The sequence below is a fragment of the Misgurnus anguillicaudatus genome, chromosome 22 (assembly GCF_027580225.2).
Source record: "Misgurnus anguillicaudatus chromosome 22, ASM2758022v2, whole genome shotgun sequence".
In the NCBI taxonomy this organism is placed as follows: domain Eukaryota; kingdom Metazoa; phylum Chordata; class Actinopteri; order Cypriniformes; family Cobitidae; genus Misgurnus; species Misgurnus anguillicaudatus.
Window position 1 is genome coordinate 33,409,095 of NC_073358.2, and position 27,848 is coordinate 33,436,942.

Below are 27,848 nucleotides of genomic sequence, written 5' to 3' on the forward strand. Positions count from 1 at the left end.
TCAGAGCTACCAAAGCGCTTAGCTGAAGAAAGCTAGCGCTCAGCTGAAAAACAGCTGGCATTTGGTGTTGTCTAGGCATTTTCAGCCGCGTTTAAAAGTTTTGGTGTGCACAACCCCTTAAAGTGTGTGGGGGGCACACTTTTTGACTGAACTTATTTTCTCTGTATAGTTTGGGGTGATGCTTTGGGGCATTAAGGGCACTCATATTATAGCTAAACCCAACCAAACTGTGCCCGAGGGCGATTGTCCCCCCTGTCTACTTCCCCCGAAGCACGCACTCACACCATACTTTGCACGATCCGAGTCCGGGCAAACTTTCGTCATTAGGATGCGATTTTTTGGAAGAAAACAGGAAGTACAGCATTTCTTCCCACTAAAACCCATCGTTGTTGTCAATGTTAAGTCTGGGTTTTTTGTTCTGAGTTGTTGCACAATGACACAGCCCTCTCACATGCCAATCATATTGCTTAGTTGTGTGTAGCTTAGACATTCACGAAACCCTGCTGTGTGTATTAGAAGGTTTTTACAAAAGGCAGATTAAGGTGAGTGGTCGTAGAGTTGACGCCTTACCTTTTGAACCACGCTCTTGCATGATTTGCAATCACACGGCGCTTCCCACTCCTGAGCCCAAGTGAACCTCGCTCCAGCCCACCTCTGCAAGCCGGCCAGTGCTTTAACTGAGGGGCAACCTTCCAATCTCTCTGATGAATCCAATACGGAAGTGACTTGAACTGCAATTCATCGACTGGTCGCTTGAAGCTGGCTCCAAAAGGGAGTCAATTCCCATAGACCCCCATGTTAAAATGGCCAACTTTGCAGTAGAAAATAGCCACTGCTGTCACTTGAGTTGAGCTAGGGGGGCGTGATTTCAGCAACCAGCCACCTCAGCTTCACCCATGTCCCGCCTTTTTACCCATTTTTGGAGACCCGCAAGTGCTCCGCGTGGGCAAGGCGACGGCAGGCACCGCCTACTTTAAGCTTCAAAAACGATCTTTAGAAACCTATAGGTGACATCACGGACACTACGTCCATTTTTTTTTTACAGTCAATGGCTTTGACCCAGGCTTTCGGGGTCAAACTGCTCAGGTGCAGTTTGGTTGGGATAATATGATTGTCCCTAAGAGTCCAAAGCGATTACCCTGACTTCCTGTATAGCTCAGTGGTACAGTGGTAGCAACGCAAAAGGTCATGGGTTTAAACCCAGGGAACACACATGTTGATATAAAGTGTATGTTGTAATGCACAGTAAGTCGCTTTGGATGAAAACATCTGCCAAATGCATAAATGTAAATGTTACATTTTTTATCCATATGTGTTTTCCTTGGGAATCAAACTCATAACCTTTGTGTAGCTTACGCAATGCTCTGGCAATTGAGCTACAGGAACCTAGTGAGCTGCACACTCATCTTGGACATACAACCACAGTAAAAACAACATGAATGACCGTTAAAGGAAAGGATAAAGGGCAGATTCTGGGCTTTTTGTATGTGTGTGTGTGTGTGTGTGTGATTCATGGTTTGTCTGACAGGAAAATTCATGGGTACAATTAGTTTTAATTCTTCTAGATGGAACTCCACAACTTTTTAAGCCTTGGTAAGAATAAAACGTGTCTCGATAATCCGTATTGACCATCAGTTAATCTCCTCTGCACAATTTCCCACACTGGGATTTTAATCAGATTACCGGTATGCTGATTGTTACAGAGAGAGTGAGACTGGTGGGAAAGTGTCTATGAATGTTGGGTTAAAGAGAGATCGCAAGTGAATGACTCCACAAATTGGAGTCAATCCATGTAAAAATTGCTTAGGTGTGCCTGTTTCTACATGAATCAAATGACATGATAGAGGCCTAGTTACATGTATGTGCAAAAATAAGTAAACATTTTACTGCCCAAACACCCCCAGATGTCATTTTTATGTGGCTCATTCATCTGGAGTGGGAATTAAGGGGCAGTGTTTGGTTTATGTGTTGAGTTCTGGTCATGTTTAGTCTAAGGGGCTGTTTACACTTGGTATTAAGATGTGTTTTCATCAATCGTATCACAAGTGGACGAGAGAGACACATTCCGGTTACACCTGGTATTTACATCTGTCTCTTTTGTCCACTTTCGACCATTTCTGTCCTGATTACTTTGAGGGGACGGTCCGTGAGAAGGTCGGCGAGTCTCTCTGCTGTCATTCAAACGCGAGCGGGAATAATTATCAGTTTATATGGACGCAAACTAATATTATGTCGGAGTCCACTGCTTGTTTAGCAAGTATACATGCTGCACAGTGTTTTGTACGTTTATATGTTGGAGCTTTCTCTGAATTTTCAGCGCAATTGATGAAATAGGATCGCACAACTTTCACACTTTCAAAACGAAACTACGGAGAACACCAGCAGTAGTTTTATCAATGAAAGGCTAAAAATAGCACTGTTCACCGTCTGTTCACGCCAGAAGTCAGAAAAGACATAAAACATTGTTTTCAGTACCTCAGATTAGATAAATGGAGAAGGCGGTCGCGTGTGGCAGTTCGAACACATTCAACCACATTTGCGCTTACACTACAAAAGCAATCCGATCGAAAGGGGTTTCGACTACCTCTGAATGTGGTTGAAAGTGGTCGAAAGTGGACGCGTCCAAAATGTTTTAAACACCGTAAACACCTGACATTAACGTTGCCATTTGTGATCCGATCGATGAAAACGCATGTTAATGCCAAGTGTAAACAGCCTCTAAGACAATGAAGGTGTCAGGCTGCATGTCTGTGTACTGCTTAGAGCAGGGGTGGGAAAGCTTTTTTGACTCGAGGGCCACATCAGGTTTTGAAATGCAGGTAAAGGGCCACATAGGTGAACGAAAAATTAAAGGGGGGGGGGGGGGTGTTCAACAGTATTCCATGCATTCTGACTTAATAACACAGAGTAACACAAATGCAAAGTGTCAAAAAAGCAGTTGGACGTGTTACCGAGTATTTCTGTGCCGAATTCACTTCGCCAGGGTTTGTACAAGTTTCGGAAAGGTTATTTCGATTACGGTCCAGCTGACGTTTCAGAGGTACGCTATATGTATCACTTCCTTTTATAAGCACTTCCCCCGGAAAACCACGCCTACACGTCAATCAGCAGGAGAGCGAGAGCCAAGGACAGTAAGTTACAGGCATCCCTTCACGCGACAGCTTTGTTTTATATCGAGACTCAACAATGGCACGAAAGAAGAAGTGTGTTTTTGGATGTAAGGAGAAGAAAGCCCGCCTTATTGAAACAATGGATACAGTTTGTTTATCAGGGGTAGCAGCAGATTTTTTTTGTGTGTAAGTGCATCTTTGTTTAACGATAAGTGTAAGTGCATATTATAAACGACACGAACATGTAGTGAATCATAAGTTAGCCAGTCAGTGTTGTATAAAGTGTTGACTCGTGACTCGCTCCTCCCGCAGCTCGTAACTCCTCCTTCCGAATTTTTTCATATGTTATTGGTAAAGCTTATATGTCTTTTATAAATCTTATAAACCTAAAGACTCTTCAGAGATATGAAGGATGTAAAACTACTCTATAGGTACTTCAAATTAACATCAGATACGAAGAAACAGCGTCTGATGGACGCCTTAAACACTTATTTACAAGTATACTGTAGGTGTACACATAGTAATATATTAAGCATAGCAAGATGCTGATTTCATATCCATTTTGAGCCATATTTACAGTTATCAACATTTATTAGTGTAGTAAACATGTTTTACCGGATTAATTACCATTTATAACCATACGTGTTAAAAACAGAGAAAAACGGTTCTGGTCTTTAAAAACGGCAAATCAGACATACCGCCATGTATCCGATGCTGGTGAAGTATGTCAGTGCAGCAGCAGTCAACTGCAATGCACACTAGCGACATCTATTGGACTTTGATTGCTTTGCATCAAATTAATCAAGTATTCGTAACTCAAACGCATTTTTAAAAATATTTATAAACTGCTTCACAGGCCGGATGAAAGTGCTCGTTGGGCTGGATAGATGTGGCCATAGTTTGCCCACCCCTGGCTTAGAGGCTTTCATCTTTCCTTCTTTCTTTCTTCTCTCTCTCTCTCTCTCTCTCTCTCTCTCTCTCTCTCTCTCTCTCTCTCTCTCTCTCTCTCTCTCTCTCTCTCTCTCTCTCTCTCTCTCTCTCTCTCTCTGAAATACTTCATACACAAACACTTTTCTAGTAATCTAGGGATTTGGTGATGTGCGGGGGGTTGGGATGATCTGCACAGCTGGTTATTTGTGACAATGATGACAATAGAAGGACGTCCTCTGAGAATGAAACAATATACGAAGTAAGACACTTACAGCTACTCACATTTACATTGATACATTTGGCAGATCCTTTGAAGTGACTCGCAGTGCATTAAAATAGTAGTCAATAATATTCGATGATGAAAATAGTGTTCAAAGAATGTCAATATCGATTAGTTTGGTCTGTGACATAACTTGCCCACCACCAATCGCAACAGCGCAAGCTGCACAGAGGTGCGTACATGCACCATACAGCGAAAGCTCCTTGTTTATACTGCACAGAGCACTCAGCAGGAGTTACATGATGACCACATCTTCACCTACATAATGGCAATTTTAACATGTTATAATATATTATCTATATGGTATTTTGAGCTAGAACTTCAAATACGTACTCTGGGGACACCAAAAATGTATTTGACACATTTAAAAAGTGTCACAAGAGTATAAAGATTACAACATTAATGCATACTTTCTGTACATACACTCGATTGAGTGTTCAGTGTTTTAGCTTTGCCAATATGGCTCAGTCCTGCAGGCATGTGTGCCTGTTTTAGCATCATCTGTGATGAAGTGTGTACGTGTGCGTTTGTGGCAACTGTGCATGTGATGGAATGGCAGAACAGCGCATTGTCATGCCTGCAGTGCACAATATAACAGTGTCTGCAAATGCACAAACAGAATGGCAGTGATCTCAAGGTCAAACATCATGTTTGTTTATTTCTGTCTGTTTGTAGCCTCTGGTGCTTTCATGATTATTTTTCTTTCTTAAAAACAATACTGAATATAATACTACATAAACAACAATGGGCTTTTCATGGATCAAAAACTTAAGCAATTTTATTTGTAATCTGATTGTATTTTTTTCATTAATCATGCTTCACCTTGCTTTCACATTGACTTATGAATATACTGCGAGGCAGCGGACCCAGCAGATATGAATAAAATGTTACAGCTCGATACTGTGGGATGCTGCACGGCCCACGGCAAAGTTTGTGCACGTCAACGTCTCCCCATTGTCCTTTATTTTGAGATGGTGTCACACCTCTCTCCACAATTGTTGGCATTATTTAACCTGAGGAAACGTCAGCTAATTTGCTAATTGCGTCATAGTGTCTGAAAAATAATATTTTTGGGTTGGTTCAAAGCATTGGCGCGCTGTGTTTGTAGGGGCCTGAGGGTGTTTCAAGGCAGATTGGTTTAAACTCACAGTGACATTATACCAGTGTGGATAGGAATACACTTTGTTATCCACACAAACACACACGGTTTCAAACTTCCACTTGTCTGAGATAAGCACACACTATGGGGTCAAAGACTAAGTCATTTTCTTGTCTGATTAATGCACTACTGTGTAATAAAGTTTATTCAACATTTTATTACCCAAATTAGACAGTATAAATTACATAACCACAAATTTATAAACACTGATACTAAGCTCAAACAACTGCCGTAAAGTTCACTTGAGCTCATCTATGTTTGTAATCATACATTTTAATTAACATTAATGCTCGCGTGCAGTTTCTGCATAGAAGTTATGTGGCTTTTGTCTGTTATCTCAAATATGCATTCTGATTTGAACTTTGCAAGACTTTGTTAAAAATGCAGAATGACAGGTGATTTTTGCTTGAGTGTGCTTAGTGGGGGTGGACCGGTCCTGTTTTTCATTACGATCCCTGATTTTACTGATGGAACCTCAGAAACTGCTGATACGCTAGACAGAATTTCCTCAGCACTGTAAATTGATGTGCAGGTTTTCCCTGAGCTAAGAAATTATTGACTGAGGTAATGCAATAGTGTAACAATAAATCAAAACCTCAACACAGTTTATTGTTTTAGGGATAAATGTGCAATAGAAAGGCTAATTACCAAAACCTATGAGGTTAGCTCACCCAAAAAATGAAAAGTATTGCTATAATTTTCCTAAAACACAAAAGAACATAGAGGAACTGCAGTTATTTTAACACACCAATAGTTCGTACCGACCATGTCTGTCAAGTTTGAATGATTAAAAATGCACCAAACTGCAAGCCAATGCACAAAACCAAGCTTTGTGTGAAATTCAAAGGAATAATCTTTTTCTCCAGTGAGCGGTTAACTCAAGAATCAACTGGATCATTGAGTCATTGAACCAAAAAGTTATTTGTCTGTTTTATTTTCAATGAAATGCATTGATTCGATTCATGAATCTATTCAATAGTACTCAAGGAAACAGCTTACTGCAAGCTTAACAAGTATGGTTACAATTACTAAAAAATGTTCCTGTTAAAGGGGACATATAATGAAAATCTGACTTTTCCATGCTTAAGTGCTATAATTGGGTCGCCAGTACTATCAACCTAGAAAGGTGAAAAAGAACAACCCAGTATATTAGGTTTGGTAAACCATTCTCTGCAAGCATGTGAAAAAATAGTTCATTAAAATGTGGCTCCTCTTGTGATGTCAGGAGGGGATAATACCGTCCCTTAATCTGCACTATCCAACTATGACACTGCCATTTAGTGCAGAGATTAGCTCATTTGCATTTTAAAGGACACACCCAAAAACAGCAAATTTTTGCTAACCCTGGGTTCACACCAGCCGCATTTGAGGCGTCAAAATTGCGTCTACCTCGCCTAGTTTGCCGCTTGAACAGTTTACGTTTACTCGCTTCATTCGCACATGAAATTCTAGTCATCGAGACATTGACGTGGAAATCCGCGTCATGGGAGGGGCTTCTGCGACTCCACTCTCTTCCTGTAATCACGTCACTACTAGAGCAAGCTCCTGATTGGTTAATGCGGTGCGTTTTTCCGGCAACGTTCAAATTTTTCAACTCGCGCGTTTGCCGCGTCAACGCTCAATTCGCGCCATTTGCGCGAACTAGATGCGCGAATGAGGCGGAATCGCGTCTACTGTGCCGCACTAAACGCCTCATTCGTGCCTCGAGACCTCCAGATGGCGTCAACGCGTCTTCACATTGACTTAACATTGAAATCACTTGCGCTTGATGCCTCTACCGTGGCTTGCACCCACAAAGTGGCAATTTAAACATGCTATAAGTAATCAAGTTTTATAAATGTTGCATTTGATGACATTGTTTTATTTCATTATGTAAGGTTTCATGTAATGTTCAAAACACAATTGTTAGTCATAGATGTTACAGTATTAGTCCAATACGATGGTGTGTTAACACAGCACAGAATTAAGTGTTCAGATTAACAAGCTACCATAACAGGCGAGTGGCCTGACACCGACAGACGCTATTACTACCGAATTTGTCCACGACACTGTTGTCATGTGGTTGTTATGTCAGTAAAGGTGGAAACAAAGGGTAACATGGATATTAACGTCATTGACAGGCGACTGCACTGCCACGTGTCACTGTTTAAATTTTCTCATAATTTACATGTAGTTGAAAACATTAGAGATATTGAAAAATATAGAACACTGGACTAGTGGTTTTTTCAATATTTTACTGCAAATATCTTACAGATTATACATTTACGAAAAATAACAACATACTGGTTTCTTTTGGCCCTGCACTGTGTGTTGTTAGTGCCATTGAAGTGCAGGTGTTGGTAGTGGCTAATAACCAGTCTCAGATGTGTGAATCACTGTGTGATGCTGTGAAAGAGCAGAGATGATCATGCAAATGTGTGATGTAAATGACAAGGATCTGTCTCTGTATGCAAATGATATGTATTGTGGTGATTCATTGCTGAAGAGACAATCAGATATACATCTTTGAAAGTGAATGATGTGAGAAATTAAATTTCTCACACCACAACAGTTTAGTGCGGGGTAGGTGAAACTGACATCATCACACACGTGTTGTTATTTGCTAACATACGCTGTATTCAAAGTAGTTCACTCCTTTACTATTCCCTATAGACGGTTTCAGCAGTAACAGCATAAACAAACGGCTTTTGTGGACTAATAAACGCAACTTCTGGTAGACTTCCACATCAATAACAACAGAGTTCTTGATAACAAGGGAAATAAATGATAAGTTAATTATCTTCGTTCATATATCATATCTAGCGCATATCAAATATAACACTTGAGGAAACATTATTGTGTAAAATTAGTGTATACAATGTTAGCTACAGGTCCTTGAATTCCTGCCTGGCTGCCAAACCTCTCAGCACAGTTGTGATTCATGCTCGTCGTCTCACCTAGTCTTTAGCAAACCAAAACATTTTATTTTCGACAAGGTATTTTTTTCAGAGATCAGTTTAGCCACTAGCCAGACCAATAAGCAAATACAGACTGGAAGTTCACTTGGTTCATGCGCATAACCGCGACAACACGTGTGCGTCCGATGAAACATCTAGTGATTTCAAACACTAACATAAATACTTTGCGTAAGAGAATATTGGTACAGACATTTTTGTCGCATTGCGCTTATCTTATTATCATATATGTGTGGTTTTATGTATTGTATCATTATACAGGACAAATAGATTGTATTATAAAACTGTAAATTTCATCATCTTAATTTGTCGTGTTAGTTGTATTCATTGATAATAATTCAATTCAAATTTATTTCTATTGCGCTTTTCACAATGTTTCATTGTAGTAAAGTAGCTTCACAATAAATACTGAGTAATACAGGCAAATATATTAAAAAAGGGAAGGGTATAAATTATATAGGATGAAGTACTACCAAATGTATGAAATTTGTAAAAGTTGACTCCTCCAGTGTTGCCGGCACTGTCCGACGTTGGAACAAGGGAGTTGGTGGGTGCATTGTGGGTAAAAAGTGAACAAATGTTGGACATATAGTGGTTTTCTGAGGTTTCATATACCACTACAAATGGACGCTAAGAATAAATAACAACAAAATCTTTTTAAAGTAGTTTATTTATATAACAAGCAAAATAAACAACTTGTAGATTACCAAGGAAATCAAAACATTTGTTATTTTCGACGAGGTATTTGTTAAGAGTCAGACCATTAAACAAACTAGTCAGAACATTAAACAAACAGAAACTGGAAATAAAGTTCAGGCCAGACGCATAATCTTGTCACCGCACGTGCGTCCGATGAAACCGTCTATACAGAAAAAGTGCTTGTGTAAATCTGTGATCAGTGCTTAAAGCAAAGTAACGAACATATGCCACCACAGTAGGAAATTTGTCTTATCTCTTCTTTTCCAATAGCTCAGGGACCGAACCAGTAAACGCTACCCAACATGTCCTGTGATCCCATTGGCTGAAATTCAGAGACAAAGAGAAAGAATCTATTTATAAGTTAATTTTGCCAAGCTCTTTTCATTTTAAAATATCCCATACTAGTGCTCTGTATGCTATAGGTTCATATGGGGCACATACTCTTTCAGTTTGATAAAGTAAACAAGTTGTTTGGTATGTGTTTTGACACATTCCATTCATGCTTCATGCATGTAAGCTAGACCACACACAGTTTTATCTTCCAATACAACTATAACATTTGAAAAATATTTTAAAGGACAAGTTCGGTATTTTACACTTAAAGCCCTGTTAACAGATTGTTTATGATGAAAAAGAACGGTTTTGACTGAAATTTCGACATATGCAGCTGCCACGAGAATTTTCAGAAATTTGCTGTTTCACCTCCCACCTCTACAATGGGTGTATAGGTGCACTGGAACAATCCTTCCTAAAATGCATTAAACTTTCGTTTACAAAGACGTGAAACTCACTGAGTGGTCAGGGGTGTTCACTGATATGCTCACACAAAAATCGCTGCAAAAGATGCTTTCCAACAGGTGTTTTAGCATTCGTTGTAAATTTGTGGATCTATTTTTCCAAACGCCTCACACCCGTATATTCCTTCGTTGAGAGCTTGAATAATAAACACTCCAGCCCAGTTGGTGGCGATAATCCACCTTTGCCAATTGCAAGAATACAAACAAGGTTCCCGGCGCAGAGTAATACCATATACAGCACATCTAATACAAGTCAATGGAGTTGGCAAAACTACTATAAAACCTGTTGGAATGCGTATTTTGCAGCAATTTTTGTGTGAGCATATCAGTGAACACCCCTCACCACTCGGTGAGTTTCACGTCTTTGTAAACGAAAGTCCAATGCATTTTAGGAAGGATTGCTCCAGTGCACCCACACACCCACCGTAGAGGTGGGAGGCGAAACAACAAACACCCGAAAACTCTCGGGGCAGCCGCACACGTCAAAATTTCAGTCAAAACTGTTCTATTTCATTATAAACAATCTGAAAACAGCGCTTTAAGTGTAAAAAACTGAACTTGTCCTTTAAGTAATTAAAACCTATTTTTGTGTACCATAGTAAGTCTTATTTGTAATCTTCTTTTAATTGACTACAACATTTGGAACAAATCTATGGCACTACCATTGTAAAGTTAGGGAAGTGCAGTGTTGCGTCACCCATAGGACAACTCACAGGTTTCTCACACCGGGCATGCACATCAAATAGCGTGAGCTTAGTCAGACAGAATCTACTTCCAGATACAAAATATGCATTAGCAGCCTATGTTAATGATTTTGGACAAAAATACTAGGGCTGCATGACAATAAATGTGATTTACGATAACTTCCTAGATAATAAGATGTATGATATGCGATACAAAAGTGCTAAGTTTTAAATCAATTTGAATAATAATAAAATATATTTAAAAACCTAACATTTTATAACAACATGCATGTTTCACATTCTTTCTATTAAAAGAAAGCATCATTCTCTGTGTTGTTGTTTCTGCGACTTCACTAGAAAAACATCCTTGCAGTCCACTCTTCTGTGATTTTAGAGAATAAGCCTAATTTAATCCTTATCTGCTAACTTCAGCTTTTAAATATAGCCTTTCTTGTACACCAGTATGGGCATTTACAATTTCATTTAATATTCTCTTGATGTGACTGATCCATTAAGATTTAGACAGAGGTTCAGTCATGTCAAATCTGTAAATAAAAGATTGACTTATAACAGACAGCATCATTTAAATGCCCGTATCATTTATGAAGTCTATAAGTTTTTCTATCACATCCATCAATGACAGAAGCGTGAGTCAGTGTTGTGGTTATTCTCCGTTATTTGCATTACCGCAGTGCTCTTATGACAGTCATGCTTGGAGAGGGTTTCTCTGCTCTTGTATTGTATTATTGGAATGCTATTAATTTCACTTAGGTGTGGCCAATCAGAGACCTTTGCTCATATAACAAACTTTTACATTTGTGTCTATTTGAGTCATGGGTATTCAATACATGATTGCAATCTACGGAAGTCTGGCATGAATAGTTTCGTTGGCACCTTGTTACTATGGCAGTCTGCCATGTTTGCCTAGACAGAATTATGTCATATCCTGATTATGGGTTTTGCTGACCAATGTTTTTGGCTAAAGGTAGTGTTGAATGTTTACCTACTACTTGAATGTACCTTTAGGTTTGTCCCCAGATGTGAGCTTATTCTGTCCATATTGTTTTAGGGACATTGGGATGTCCCCATTGGTAAAATGCTTTTTTAAAGATTCTAAAACTGCAGAAGTTTTCCTGCTACGACGTGGGATAGTGCTAGGCCATTGTACCTAGTATTATCTGCATATAAAAACAATAAATGCTAAGGCATGTCCAGTGACGGCCGGTGACTTTTTTTCAAGGGCGCTCGATGCGAAGTTTATCACAACATGTATGTAGCCCATCATGTGTGTGGTTCCTGTTAAGGGAGTTTCTTACGTGTATTTTGTGAACATGAGCGTCTCTTTTATCATAAACGGTTTTGACGCGTGTGCAGCAGGCAATTATTTTGAGAAAACACGTGATGCATGGTTTACATACTGCAATGCAACAAACACATATTTTAATAACACGAGCAACACACATGACACTCCGAACACTTAATTTGAATTTGCGCCCCTCGGATAAGCAGTCACGAGCTGCCACTGGGCATGTCCCTTGTTAGTAAGATATGGGCAAAAAGTCTTGTAGAAAGGAACCTGTTTTTTCCTCAAGAACTTAACTAGATTGCTGTTTGTTTTATATTTCAACACCCACTCGTTCTGTTTAGCGATTTATGCAGGTTTTTAATTAAAATGGTTCTTTTTTCCTCTCAGTTGCACTTTACTAAATCATGAAAGCGTTGCAGGGCAAGTAGTACCGTAAATGATATTGGAATTCTGCTTTGCCTGTTTATCACCTACATCTATCCATGTAGCTGGAATTTCTTGAAGCTGAGAAGATCTATGAATGCACCTGCTTAATATAAACATGCAAATAAATATTTAGCCCAGGAGACAAATCTGAACCGTGCAGAGTGATGGCACCGAACTCCTCTTCACAGATCTCGACTGCAATTTTATATGCAGATAAACTAACTGACTGTCTCTATTTCTTCTTAGAGCTCCATTCAAATCACCTTTGATGACAGCCTTCAGCTCCCAAAGTCAGCATCCATTGACCATGTGACTTGTACAGACCAATCAGCACGCAGCATGGTAAGCAGTCAAATGCATCTACCTGAGCATTAGGGAAACCTAAACATTTTTATGCATGCTATAACATATTGCATATTTATGTACATAAACATTTAGCAAATTAAGGCCAATGTATCTATCCTGTCAAAATTTGTATTTTTTCTATACGTCATAAAGTGCCAACATGTTTTGTCTCTCACCATCACTCTCTGTTCATCAAACTCTCAACCACTACCAGGTCCTGCAGTGCAATTGTTCTGTTGACACCATAACGTTCCCCGTGACTGTCACTCAGCAGTCACCTGCAGCCGTTTCCATGGAGACCTACCAGATCACGATGGAGCCCATGCAGGCTCAGGTAAAATACAAATGAAAGGAATTTGCATTCGCGAGTTTGCATCAGTCTGCATAGCTGCACACTCAACTTTCATTAGTCTGACGTCCTCTCCGGGGCTCTCAGTTTGCCAGCTTTTCCATCTCAATCGCTTAATGTAGATTGTGAGGTTTAGTGGCTATGAATATTGCATGCGATACTCATCTCAAACAAATGACGGCACTTGATGCGCAGTGCCACAGTTTAATGTTTCATCTCTGGCTAGTAAAAAATGAAGCGGCAGGCGACGATTATATTGCTTTTGCAAATTAAATGCCTTGTGAAATATGTTCCCTGTGTGAAAATATGTTGTATGTGGGCTTCTGTAGCTGAAGGTCTGTCTTGAGGAGGTGGAGGAAGAGGGTCTCCTTGTATCCTGGACTTTCTCCAGGCAACCTCGGCTTTCTTTAACCGTAACGTCATGCCAAAGAGTCCATAAAGAGGTAAGAGTCGAACCGTTTTTGTCTTAATCTGAGCATAGTTGAGCCAGATCTATCCCCAAGAAATGTCAACACAATGCCAATGTCAACAAAATGTTCAGTTACTGTGTCCTGCCATTGCAATGATGCTCACTTTAGGGCCAATGTGACACATTACAACACAATTATGGGACACAATCATTGTTTTTAATGCAAGCCAACAAAAATTTTATCCAAGAAATGATCTGTAATGTCTTTTTCACCTTTAGGGCTCTGACGGAGCAGCGGACAGCGATATGATTGCCGCCCTGGTCGAGGACACACTGTACACAACACACCCCGCGATGATCCTCAACCTGAGAGCCTGTGTATCAAGCCCTGCGGTAAAAATACCAGTATCCATTGCTGTATCACACTGTAGGGGTTATTACCATAGGTCAACTTTTGAAACTCAGATGCTGTGTTTTGGTTTGATAGCAACACTTGAGTAACATGTTGTGATGTGTTCTTTATTAGTAAACGCATGCAATTTGCAGGTTATTAAACATTCACACTCTTATTTATAGTTTCCAAGGGCGAAGCAGCTCGGTGGTCTGAACTCTCCGTCTCAGAGCTCACTTGTCAAAAGGATTATGGTACATCAGCTCAAAGCCACCAGTGTCAAGAAAGGTATAAAAAGAACCTTCAGTTACACAGTGATGAGAAATGACATGTTGTTTGAACATAATTGTGCCCACTACTTTTTTCTTTTTTTTAAATCCCAATGAAACCACAACAGTCTTATGGGACATGCTGTTGGCGTTTTCTGAGAAAACTGATGTCACTTTGCGTAGGCCCCGCCCACACTGTCAAAAAAAAGAAAAATTAGGTCATAATTTCTATTTAAAATCTTCTTTACATAATTCATTACTGCACATAGGTAACATAAAAAGCCCATATAGTCCATTTTCTGTGTGTACGCGAGGGTCCGCCTACAGTGCACATGGCCCAATTTGCAAAATTTTCACTGGAACCCTGCCAGATTTTTGTAACCTTAGGGATGGGACGATTACTGGTTTCACGATTAACCATGATAAAATTTCCTGACGGTTAGGATTATCGTTTAAAATTTAAATATTATTACAACCGTGTTTAATTACCATGATTTTGAAAACTCTCGGTAAATCCTGTCCAGACAGAATCAGTTTGAAGCAGGCGCGCACATGCAATATAATTTTTTTGCAAAAGAAGGCATTTAAGGGATAATGTATTGTATTCATTCACTGTAAACTTATTATACAGATTTATTTATTTTTTACCACAGAAATAATTTCAGGGACATGAAACATTAAATAGTGATTTTCAAAAATAAACCTTGTTCAAATGTTTTCAGTGTGTCTATCGGTTCTTTTTGAACATTTCCATCTCATTTTAATGCTGCGTTTACACCAGCCACGGTAAAGGCGGCAAGCGCAGGTGATTTACGCGTTAAGTCAATGCAAAGACACGATTACACATGGATTATTATCCTGCGACGCGGTACACCAATCAGGACCTTGCTGTAGTAGTGACGTGATTTTCTGCGTGATTTCTCGAATGACTAGAATTTCACGTGCGGCTTTCACGCGCGAATGAAGCGAGTGAACTCAAATGTTCAAGTGTACAACTACACGCGAATAGCGCGTTTTTGACGCCTCTGCCGTTGCTGGTGTAAACGCAACATAACAAAACCATGATAATATTGATAACCGTGATAACTTTGGTGACTATAATCATGATATGAAATTTTCATACCGTCCTATCCCTACCCTGCATACATTGTATGCATAGGTCACGTATGCACCCACAGGAGAATGTAGCATGTAGCCCAGGGGACGCATTGCATTGTTCACAATGCATATGCATCGAATGTCTGTAAAATAAACTATACTTGGCAAGGCTGTGCTTTCGACTGTGCACGTAAGTTCGCGTACACAAATAGGAAGGGAAGCAGCACTTTTTCCAGCACACCCAAAAATTGACATTTTCAGCATAGGGTATTTGGACCGGAAACTTCACCATGTTTCCGAATACATTTACATTAACCCATTTGGCAGACACTTAAATACAAAGTTACTTACTGTGCCCTGGGGATCACACCCCCTTGACATTTTTGCTATTATCGCAATGGTCTACCAGTTGAGCTAAATATAAACACTGTAATTTTGGGGGAGAGAAAAAATATGCCGGTAAAAACTCCCCCATAATATGGGATATATTTTATATAGCAAATATTTAAAGAGTCTGGTTCCAAAACGTGATAAACGGCATTTAAAAAAATATATAGTTACTACCGAAATCAGTATTGTATCAGGTCAGTATTAAAAAGTAAATTCTTAATTTTATGCAAAATCCAATATCCTCTGTGTTATTCTGTCACCTTTTCTCCCTTTTTTTCCAAACCGTGGCTTACACCAACCGTGACTTTTTCTGCAGAATGCAATAAATCCGCTTCACCAATTACAGCGCACCATTCCACGCATTGAAAACAATAATGGCGGCGCTTTGAATACACATAGAATCCTTGTTTTCCTCATCTACTTTGTACTTCGTGATCAACAAACAAACAAAAACAAACTAAGAACTTTGATGGCATTGATAAACCTGTGGTGGTTTTCTGTGGCGGGGAAAAAACGTAAGCCGTCAAAATCTAATAATTTACGTGAGAGGCACTCGAGCGAAGGAAAAATGCCGGTTGTTGCTTGTTCTCAAACGACAGCAGCAATGACAGTATTGTTAATATGACAAAGTAAGTGTTTTGATTAATGACATTAATGTTTTTTTATCAGTGTGTACCACTAGTCAACTAAATGAATATTACATGGCAAAGATGAATTCACATTTATATATTAATTCAATAGATTTATATAATTTTGAAAAAAACTCATGCTGTCATCGATTTATTGCATTTTGCGGGAAAAAAATTATCAGTTTTTATAATAAATCTTTGAAAATCAAATTATGGATTTGAATTTTTAATGTTATTATAACCTAAAGATGCTATGTGAAAGTTTGTAACAGAAAATAGTGTTTTTGGTCTGGTCACTTTCATGGTATAAAACACATTTTTACCAAAATTAGTGAAAATGGATTTATTGCGTTTTGGAACCAACTCTTCATTTGCTTCTGTATAAATCAGTGGAAGAGCATTGCATTAGAAGCGCAAAAGGTGATGGGTTCGAACCCAAGGACCACATACTGATAAAAATGTATACCTTGTAATGCATTGTAAGTCATAAAAGCATCTGTGAAATGCATAAATATAAAAGGTTTTTTAGACATACATTTTTTTTTTTTTTTGAGTAAAAACTAATTTTAAACTATTTTAGATTTTTAAAGTTGAAAAAAATCTCTATTAAACCGACATTACGGTGACCCAAATATAATGCTTTCTTTAAAAAAATATATCTGATAGAACTGTTTTTCTAAAGTCTGTGCACTTTTATAATGCAAAAGGTCTGTTTTTCTTTATAAATGTTTTTCTTAACTCTTTCCCAGGATGTCAGACCCATTCTGGAGAGCTTTGTTGTGTACTGAGTCTGGACACTCCCTCCATTGAACGAAGAACAGGCTTCCTTACACCTTCCTCTAGTACTGGAGCAGCCCTGCATTGGACTGATGACATTACACTGTAAGCACACAAGTATCTTAGATATGCATCAGTGAAAACACTGTAAAAAAAATAAACCATCTGACCGAGGCCATTTTTATTTATTTTTCTCCATCTTACTAGACTGATAGCCTGTTTTGAATTCATTAACACCTGCCATTCAACTCAAAGAAAGCCTGTTCTTCAAATTCCTCTTGTTTTTGTCATGAATGAAGGTGTGAAGCTGCATGCAGCTCCACCATTGGCTCTGTGAATGCCAACTCCCAGGGAAACAAAGAGCTATTTAGCACATTTAATTACAACCATTCCCAACCCGTCACCATTTCCTGCATTGCCAGTTAGCAGATTGGTCAATTTATTTCTTATGGCCAGCATACAGATTGCTGATGTGGAGCCATGTGGGATATTTCTCCAACAATGCTAATGTAATACAGAAATATCCCAGCTCCTCTATTATTCAGCATCACATACAAAACGAATTTTAGTGTATGTGTGTGTTTTGTATTGCACAGCATAAGCAGTGTTTGTGATAAATACATGCTGTTCTTTATTTGTGTCTGTTAGGGATTTAGCACCAGAAACCAAAGAACTCAAAGTGAGGCTTGTGGAGAAAAACAGCAAGGGAGAGCGTGAGTCATATCAGTGTTTGTAAGATTACAGTGGGCACATTCCTGCAACAGTCTGTTTTGCATTACATAATATACTTGTATTTCTTGTTTTAGAGTTTTTGCCTGGTCATGCTTCCTTACCATTGGATCCCTCTAGAAAGATTCCTAATGGACAGCACAAGCTGTCCGTCACTCCGGGTCATGGTTTGGCTCCAACTGCTATCATAACATTAGAGGTGAGTGGCGTCTTACATTAGAGCTTTTGACTGAAATTATGATGGTAGACAGATGAATGAAAAGATTATCAATGTGCAAAACATTTTGGTTTACTAGTGGATAGCACTGTTGCCTCACAGCAAGAAGGTCCCCGGTTTGAGTCCCGGCTGGGTCTGGAAGTACTTCTGTGTAAAATTTGGTTTGCATGTTCTCCCTTTGTCTCTGTGTTTTTAACTCCAGGTTTCCTCCCACAGTCCAAAACATACAAGTTAGGTGAATTGGTGATGCTAAATTGCACTTCCACCATGTGTGCATAGATCACCTTTTGTGTATTAAACACGCAAAAATGAAAATATTTTTATTATTTACTTACAATCTCATGTCTGTTGTCTTCCACAGTAGTATTTTTTCCTACTATGGAAGTTAATGGTGCTTCTGTTACCTGCCTCATTACAAATATCTTCCTTTGAAATTAATATAGCTTTGTAACAACATGAGGGTGAGTAAATATTGGCCTTGTACACACTAGAAACTTTCAGGAGTGACAACCGCATTTAAATACGGGAGTGAAACCCCTAAATGTTCGTTACATGTCTATACGGAAAAAGACTCACTCCCGAAAATGTGATGATTGACACAGAGACAACCATAGCAACGTTCTGCCTTCTCACGTGCTTATCACTTACAGCTTTGACCAAAATAATTTAACAGCGTTATGTTTTGCAATAAACCTCCGTTTTGGCGTTGTGCATTGTATGCATTTTTGAGGCTGCTCCACAGAGCGCTGTCTTGCAGTGTTGCCAGGTCCTCGTCTTTTTTGTACGCACATACCATTTTGGTGCATAATCGTTAAGGCTTTTGGCTCATGAAGCGTAATAAAGTGTGATGGTGCCGGTCCCAATATTTTGATCTTTGAGGTAAAGCTTTTGGATTTATTTCGGTTTATTATTGGATTTTTATTTTTTTTTTTGTGCAAGATCTGGCAACACTAGTCAGCAAACGCTCGTGCCTCTGTTATTTTCTGCACCGCGAATACAAACGACTTTTTCCCCTTCTAGGCATTTATTTTTTCGGAAGAGTGACCTGTCAGGTCCATGATGCACGTTTAAACACTTTATTAACTACTAGTTGTCCAGTTTGGTTATGTACACTCAACTATGCAGAGTTTTTGTAAATGCGGTTGTCACTACCTGCATTTTGCGGGAGTTAATTCGGTTGTAGAATGCGGTTGTCAGTCCTGTAAATTACTGAACTGTGTGTGTACAGAACAGGATTAATTAATATGCAGTGTGTACGGGACCATTGACCATTTTCATTTTTGTGGGAACTGTCCCTTTAACTTGTGCATAGATTAACCTTTTATCACCATACATATAGCCAAAGATGCTGGAATGGTGTAAGTACATAAGCAAATTGAGTTACTTTGATTTACCTTGAGAAAGTCACTTTAGAGCACACTGATAAGGGTTTGTTCAAAAAGTCAATGTGAATTATTTAACGGAAAACATATCTTATTACAGCGGTACATCCTGTGAACTGAACACTCACTCAGCTTGTCTCTGATTAACTCGATAACTGAACTGTTTCTTAATTTAACCTAGTACCCTGTTTACTGGACTTGTTAGACACACAATCTGGTACAAATTCAGGTACAAAAAAATGAATAATCTTTGATAGTATAAACAGAGATATGCAACGTTAAGATTGTCATTGTTTGAAGAAACTTGTGGCTGTACTATAATAAAAATATTTATATTTCTCTGCCCCTACAGCTGTTGTGTTTGGAGTCCAGTGATTTACGTTCTTGTCAGAACGTCACACCTCTGCGATCCTCAGTCACCCCGTCAAAGAAGGTGGATGTGGACCGCACCATCATGCCTGATGGCACCATTGTCACCACAGTGACCACCATCCAATCACGGCTGAAAGTAGATCGTAAACTAGGTACAGGTTGTTTTTTACAAGAGCATACATGCCTTTCTTTAGCGATTATAGTGACTTGGTAGTTGTACCTTATTTGGTTTCCTCTTCTGTAACTGCAGGAGACTCTCCGTCTAGGTCTCCCTCAAAGGTGGAGGTGACTGAAAAGACTTCCACTGTGCTCACCAACAGCTCACAGAGCTCCAGTGCCAGCACCACTCCCAACAGTGAGCTCTTTATTAAGGCTACATAACGTTTACAGAACAACAATGTTGTACAAAATGGAAAAGTTTCCTTTGCATTTAAGAAAAAATGCACTTACAACCACAATGTTTACTCATTCCCCGTCAGACTTTTTTTTTTGAAGTTGCCCACCAGCATTTTTGTGATTTTCACAAAAGTTTCACAAAATGCCTTAAAGGAAATTTTTCTTTTATAAATATATAAACATACAAATGTATCAAATGAAAGAACAGACCCTCTGCTTTGAAACAAACAAACAAAACGGGAAAAAAACTTTTAATCCTACCTAGATTTTTTTCTTTGCTTATAAACTCTTAAATATATATATATATATATATTTTTTTTTTTTTGTTGCTATATTGCAAAAAGCTGAAATAGTTGCATTTTTTTGAAGGAATTTTGTTAGAGATCAGATTTAGAATGATTATCAAAACATAAACGGAGTGTAAAATTAATAAATAATTTTTTGCTTCAATTTTTTTATAAAGCGGTATTATAGATAACCATAAAACCTTATCAGGAACATGTTTTTCATCCAAATGTTTTCTCTTAATTACTCCTCAATGGCGGGTAGAGTTAAAAAGATTCACGTTTACACTGATTCACGACAAACAACAAAAATTATGGAGATGCACTATGATTTGCAAAGGCTGTGTATTTGACCGTGCACGTAAAAAACTGATTAAATAGAAAATAAGTCTAGTTTTACACAAAAATATACAATTTAAGTGAATTTGAGTTTAAAACAAGTAAAAAATCTGCCAATGCGGTAGTTTTTGGGGGTTTCTTGAATTAAGTGTTTAAGAAAAGATTTTATGGTTTTTGTCTAAAAAGTAGACTTATTTTCTCAGGTCATTTGAAGTAAAAAAAAAGCTTACGTAAGTGTTCCTAAGGTAAAAAAATGTCACCTTCCCAAAAACTGTATATATAAATAATTTAATTTATGGAAATGTAACCCTTTATATGCCCATTTGTTTACATTAACCCTTGTTTTTTTTTTTTAAGAAAAAACAAAAAATATCTTCCAAAAACACATTTGAACTACCATGTGATTATTATTATACCCTGGGATGGGTCAAAGATTGGTAGCAACATTGATGCATTGTTATTTTTTGAACAGAATCAGATTTTATACAGAAAAAACATGTGATCCTAAAGCCACAAAATGACACCTTCCCAAAAACTGCTCTAAAAATATCATACGTCAATATTTTTTTCCACTATAGACAATTCAGTCTTTTAAAACGTATTTTTCCTGAAACATACATATCAAATATTAATTACATTTGTGGACATTTTAACCCTTTACATGCCAGTTTGTTTACATTAACCCATGTTTTTTAATATAATTTTTTTTCAAAAATAAAAAACATTTGAACTACCATTTGATTATAATTATTATTAGACCCTAGGATGGGTCAAAGATTGGTAGCAACATTGATTTTGATGCATTGTTATTTTTTGAACAGGGTCAGATTTTGTACAAAACTCACACTTGTGATCCTAAGGCCAAAATGCCACCTTCCCAAAAACTGCTCTAAAAATATCATACGTCAATATTTTTTTCCACTTTAAACGATTCAGTCTTTTAAACAACATGAGCGAGAACCAAAATGAAGATTGATTTTGTTTCGGTTCTGGACTATCATCGTTTTTATTACTGAATTAGTTTATAATGCAGAATGTGGCCTTCAAAGAGAGAAGAATTTGGATATGTTGAATATGCCCCCCTGCCCCACTCAACCCTGACCCCACCCCGACATCACCCCCACCCCCTTACCACTCACACACTTTTTTTACACACACAACATTTTTCAACATTAAAGGTTTATCTTTTCAGTAGCAATGCGGTCCGCAGAAAACAGCAAAAATTGTGACATTTTGATGAATGCATGAAATGGTAAAAAATAGCGCCTACTGGTGGATAAGTATAAAAATTAAAACTTGAATGCCAGTAGTTCAAAATGGTATATTGACATAAAGGTATGTATTAGTTTATGTTAAGATAAATGGGGGGTCAAAAATGGTAGTCATAATGGTTTTAAATAGGGCATTTTTGTCCCTAGGATCACATGTGGCGGTTTTTGGGTAGCTTAGTCATTTTAAGGTAATTTAAAAAACTGAAACCAAAATGTTCAATAAACGTATAAACAAACAGCCAAACCGCATAAAAACTATACCGTACATATGTATGTGTATATCTATATATTATTGCAAAACATTTTGCTGTATTTGCAGTGCAAGTACATTCACACTGAAGAAGTACGGGAAGGTTTGTGATCTTGTTTGTATCAATGTTTTATTCCCAAGCAGAAGGCACGCTCCCCAATGGGCTGGATCCCATAGCAGAAACAGCTATTCGGCAACTGACCGAGTCGGCCAGTAAGGTACCCAAAAAGACGCCTACTAAACGCAGCACTCTCATCATATCTGGGGTATCAAAGGTCAGAGACTAAACTTCTTCTATACAAACATTTTTATTCGGTGTCAAAAAAACATCTTGGTTAAGCATCAAGGGAAATAATAAGCAGAACAGAGCTTCCCCTGGGTAATTTGTTTGTTAAGTCATCTCTATGTGCTATGAAGACACATTTATAATACTGTATCACTGATATTGTACATTTAGCCAATATTAGCGTTGTTGTAATGTGTAATCTAAGTGTTTATGTCACCATAAGCTCATTCATATTGTATCATGTAAACATCTTGCATCAAATAAATCATGAGAACATAGTGATTGTTGCTTGGGTGACAGACTGTTTGCAGTATCAAATTCACTAACAAATTCACCGTCCGTAAGAAGCCAAGATGTTTCTCGGTCAGTCTGATCTCTCACAGGACACGTACACAAGAAACATTGTGTGAACACGAATTGTCTTCCCACAGGTGCCCATTAGTGAGGATGACTCAGGCATATCAGTGAGCTACGCCGCAGCCATGGACGCGGCCCTACAGGGGGCGCAGTCTCCCAGCGGAGCCCCCAACAACCACGGCGCTGGCCCGCATCAGGATGCTGAAGAAACCACGCCGTCTGATGCATCAGAACGGCCGTCCGTGGATGATGCAGAGTCTGAAACGGGATCAACCGGAGCGCTAGAGACACGCAGCCTCAAAGACCACAAAGGTATAGCAGCTTTTACGTGTAGTTTAAAGGGATAGTTCACCCAAAAATGAAAATTCTGTAATAATTTACTCACTCTCATGTCGTTACAGACCTGTATAAATTTCTTTGTTCTGATGAACACAAAAGAAGATATTTTGAGAGATGAAATTCCATAGTAGGAAAAAAGAATACTATGGAAGTAAATGGGGTCCACGAAAGGTTTGGTTACAAACATTTCTCAAAATATCGTCCTTCGTGTTCATCAGAATTTATACAGGTTTGTAACAACATGAAAGTAGGTAAATGATTTTTTTGGGTGACTATGCCTTTAAATTTGCAAATTCGACAGATACTTTCATCCACAGAATGAAAATGTGTGCATTCCCTGGGAATCAAACCCTTGGCTTTGGCATTGCTATCACCACGCTCTACCAGCTTTGCAGTTCTACCAGCAAACACAGAACGTTCCCCTAACGTTGGTTTTTGGTTATTTTTGGGAACCAAATAATAACGTTCTGGAAACTTTATTTTTAGGTTTTATTTTTTTGCAACCATAAAATAACATTTCCATAACGTTGCAGGGTGGTTATTTTAAAATAACCTTAAAATAACTTGTACAGAAGTTCTCTAATGGTTATTTTTTTGTTAATTTTGTAACCATAAAATAACGTTCCCATAACGTTATTATAACGTTACCGTAACGTAGAAAACCGTTAAACTTACCTAAAAATAACGTGCTTTTCCATAAAGAAAACTTTCCTGGCTAACCAAAAACAAACCTTAAAAAATAACGTTATGGGAACCAAAAAATAATGTTAGGGGAACGTTTTAGAACCAAAAAACTAACATAAGGAAAACGTTTTGGGCAGTGGCGTAGCAAGTGAGTCCCGGGCCCATATGCAAAAAAAAAATTATGGGCCCCCTTAAGCCAAAGCCCCCCCCCAACCTTGCCCATTGGCACTGTTAACTGTGGCGTGCAGGTCTGTTAACAACATATACTTTTAATAAGGTAGTCAAATATTTTTACTTTACTTTTTTACTTTAATGGGTAGATTTAAATAAAGAAAAACGAAATGTTTTTGGGTAGTTTGTGACTCGTGACTAACTTCTCCGCCTTCTCTTTTCTCTTTGAGGCCCCACTTTTATGTTTATATTTGTCCTTCCTTAATGTACATGTAGATAGCCGCTATAGTAACCTCTCACACTGTGTTTTCTTTTTTTTTTGGCGCGGCGATGCATCAAGTAAAAAAATGATGGGGCAGCCGCGGAGTGCAAAAAAAATAAATAAACACAAACAAGAAATGACGGAGAAATTAGACATTACGGAGAAATAAGAAATCACTTCCCATGATATGCATACAAAAATATATTTATTGCTGCCACAAATAAAAATTAAATTGAACATTTTTTTTATTAAAAGCTGGGGCGGGCCCAGGGCCGGGCCCCCTATTGCCCTGGGCCCATTTGCACGTGCATACCCTGCATGCCCAGACGCTACGCCACTGGTTTTGGGAACCAAAAATTGTTAGCTGGGCTTGTAGCTCAGTTGGTAAAGCATTACATTAACAGTGCTAAGGTCATGGGTGCACTGTCACTTTGGATAAAAGCATCTGCTGAATGTATTTATATTCGTATGCAAGTTTGAATTTCTCTGTAATATCTTAAAATACCGACATTTTATACCATTTAATATTTAGCATCATGTGTTTTTTTAGTGGGATTCCTCCGCAGTGGCACCAAGTTACTGTTCCGCAGGAAACACCGAGAGAAAGAGCCCAGTTTCAGTCAATCCCATGAGGATGTGTCCAACCTGGGCAACGACTCGTCCACTGCATCTTGCTCCTCCAGCAGCCGTAAGAAGTCTGGAAGCTTCTCCCGTCGCCTCATCAAACGCTTTTCCTTCCGCTCATCCAAGACAAAGGGCAAATCAAGCACAGCCAATGGAGGGGCGAACACTGCAGACAACTGAAGGAGAAATAAAAAGCATAAAATGAAAAAGAAATGGTGCAGGCACCAGTCAAATGAGTGGCTCTATATTCCTCTAGAATAAGTTATTTGTGTTATACTTATCCTCCATTCTAGATTATCACGTCATCCCCAGGCAAAGTTGCTTTGGTGTTTATATGATAAGAACCTTATCCTCCACCTATGACTGCATCTTTTCATGATGGCAAACTACGCAAAATGTGGAAGTGATTTAAGGTTGACTGATATTTAATTAAACTGGAAAAGACTGCTTTTTGGATGGATTGAAGTCGAACAAACAATGGATGAGAGTGTCGTGCAGTGACGCTTGTTGAGCACAAGGGGGCGACACATGACTATTAATGCCCTCAACACTTTTGCAATGTGTTTTCTTATTTATTTCGTTTTATCAGTTGCACTTTGGATCTTAATCTGATTGTTTACAATGGGGAATCTTTTTTTCGTCGATTTTATTATGTTTGTGCATCGTTTACTGTTATCAGCACTGATTTATTTCTCCCGAGCACATTAGGAGTGTATGGAGAATCGGATACGCTACATGCTGTGAGCTTTGTTCACGTTTTGCTGTTGTTATACGATGAAGAGATCTTATGCGCACTGTTTTTAAGTAGTGGTATGTTTGACTTTTAATTGTGGCTTGATAATATTTTATAATAATGATGTTTCTATTTGATTAAGAAAAAGGAACGGGTTGTAGGCCTAACGTTATCTCGCTAAATTGCGTTTGTGTGTTTTGGTTGTATAGTTGAACCCTCAATATGACACTACAGGACAACTACATTTGTGTAACAGTTAACTTATATTTATAAAATAATAACTCGGTTATTGTAGATCTATACCTTGTTGAGCTAACTTCACGCTGAATTTGCAGGTGACAGTTATATTTTCATGGTTCACGTGAGAACAACCTCAGGGGATACTACAAACGTGGAGAAATACGCTTGATCACGCTTGTTATTTTTTTAGAGATGGCTTTTTGAACAAAACAGGCGTTTCCCGGTAAATATAGCATATTTCCTCTGTTCATTTAGTTGCAATAAAGTCATCCCCAGGAACCTGAATCCGCATGTGATTTATTTAATATAAGAACTTGTATTTGTTGTTATACCACCACAGATTTTTTTGTTACAATAACGTTACCAAGTTGAACATTTTACTGTTTTCTGTTAATGAAAACATTTGCTGTATACCACACCCCTTCAAACTTCGTTTTATCAATGTTTGGTTAAAGAAATCAGAGCTCTGATGGAAGATAAATGTTTTTCAAGTGATTCCAACCTAAATACTAAAGATAAAACGTTGACAAATTGAATTATGTTATGCCTTTTCCTCGCAGTTTAACGTTATGCCCCTTTTTGCTATACGTTTGCTATAATCGATAAGCTCCTTGAATATAAATCCTGAATAATGTGATACAATAAAAGAATGTTATGATAACAGCGAACAAACTACAACAAAGGAAGTGGGCTTTACGAGGTATTCAGAGCTTTATATTATTGTGGTTCATTTGATGTTTAATTTATTCGAAATAAATTATTTTTAAAAATCCATTCTCTCTTCTTTCCCCCAGTCTGTCTTTTAACAATATTGTACCTTAAAAATTACACGCGGTGCGTGAGCTAATCTAAAATTTACACAAATAATACCATGCAAGTAAAAAGAAACAGTGAGTGAATTTATTTATGAAGATATTTGATATTCCGCCAAAAATGTGCTTTAAAATTCAGAGGGAATATGTTCAATTGGTTTGAATTTGCCGCTCAAGTTTGACTGGCATAAAGAAACTCCAATAGTGGTGCACATAGGCGTTACGTATCAGTCCCCTCAGCAGTGCTCTGATTGGTGCGTTCTTTTGCGCTGATTATGCACAGTCAAAATCCAACCAATAGTAAGTCCCATTCGTTCTACGTTTTGCTTTACCACCCAATCAGGTTCGTGTCTCAGAACTTAAACCAATCGAAACTGTAGGTGGGGCTACACAACCCCGCTTCAGTCAGTCCTTAAATACTGCAGCAACTCCACGCTGGACTTCACTATTTTCTTCAAGTAGTTGAGAAGATAAACGTGATCGACATGTCTGGAAGAGGCAAAACCGGAGGAAAAGCCCGCGCTAAGGCCAAGACTCGCAGTTCCCGTGCCGGCCTGCAGTTTCCCGTTGGCCGTGTTCATCGTCTGCTGCGCAAAGGCAACTATGCTGAGAGAGTAGGTGCTGGTGCTCCCGTGTATCTGGCTGCCGTGCTCGAGTACCTCACCGCTGAGATCCTCGAGTTGGCGGGAAACGCTGCGAGGGACAACAAGAAGACTCGTATTATCCCTCGCCATCTCCAGCTGGCTGTCCGTAACGACGAGGAGCTGAACAAACTGCTCGGCGGAGTGACCATCGCTCAGGGTGGTGTTCTGCCCAACATCCAGGCCGTGCTTCTGCCCAAGAAAACCGGCCAAGCTGCAGCCAGCACAGGGAAATCTGGCAAGAAGGCCTCATCGCAGTCACAGGAGTATTAAGAGTATTGCTGCACCGAACTGATTCAACCAAACGGCCCTTTTAAGGGCCACCCAATTCTTCGAAAAAGATCGAATTTCCATATTGACTCTGAAATGATCTGCTAGTGGTTTGCTTTTCCTCACAATAAATGTTGTTTTATATATCTGCTTGGGTGTTTTATTAAAAGGTAACTTAATAGCCAACT

The 27,848-nt window shown here is 38.6% G+C and overlaps 2 protein-coding genes across 4 annotated transcripts in view; both read left to right on the forward strand.

The window, feature by feature from the left end:
• The window catches only part of c2cd2l (c2cd2 like), a 34,116-nt gene extending 8,191 nt beyond the window's left edge, over positions 1-25,925 (forward strand). For 2 of the 3 annotated variants that reach the window (XM_055199386.2, XM_055199385.2), the window contains exons 3-15: positions 12,591-12,686; positions 12,904-13,023; positions 13,368-13,481; positions 13,727-13,840; positions 14,024-14,126; positions 16,974-17,106; positions 17,650-17,714; positions 17,808-17,929; positions 19,682-19,853; positions 19,952-20,056; positions 22,383-22,516; positions 22,959-23,196; positions 24,891-25,925. In XM_055199386.2, the coding sequence (XP_055055361.2) occupies positions 12,591-12,686; positions 12,904-13,023; positions 13,368-13,481; positions 13,727-13,840; positions 14,024-14,126; positions 16,974-17,106; positions 17,650-17,714; positions 17,808-17,929; positions 19,682-19,853; positions 19,952-20,056; positions 22,383-22,516; positions 22,959-23,196; positions 24,891-25,144 (1,770 nt within the window). In that variant the 3' untranslated portion in view covers positions 25,145-25,925. The remainder of the gene's footprint in view (positions 1-12,590; positions 12,687-12,903; positions 13,024-13,367; positions 13,482-13,726; positions 13,841-14,023; positions 14,127-16,973; positions 17,107-17,649; positions 17,715-17,807; positions 17,930-19,681; positions 19,854-19,951; positions 20,057-22,382; positions 22,517-22,958; positions 23,197-24,890) is intronic. The other variant, XM_055199387.2, reaches the window with a different exon arrangement.
• Positions 25,926-27,152: 1,227 nt separating this feature from the next.
• Positions 27,153-27,806, forward strand: h2ax (H2A.X variant histone). Its single transcript, XM_055199398.2, has one exon. It carries the CDS (start codon positions 27,235-27,237, stop codon positions 27,661-27,663), a length of 429 nt encoding a protein of 142 aa, XP_055055373.1. The 5' UTR covers positions 27,153-27,234; the 3' UTR covers positions 27,664-27,806.
• Positions 27,807-27,848: the final 42 nt, after the last annotated feature.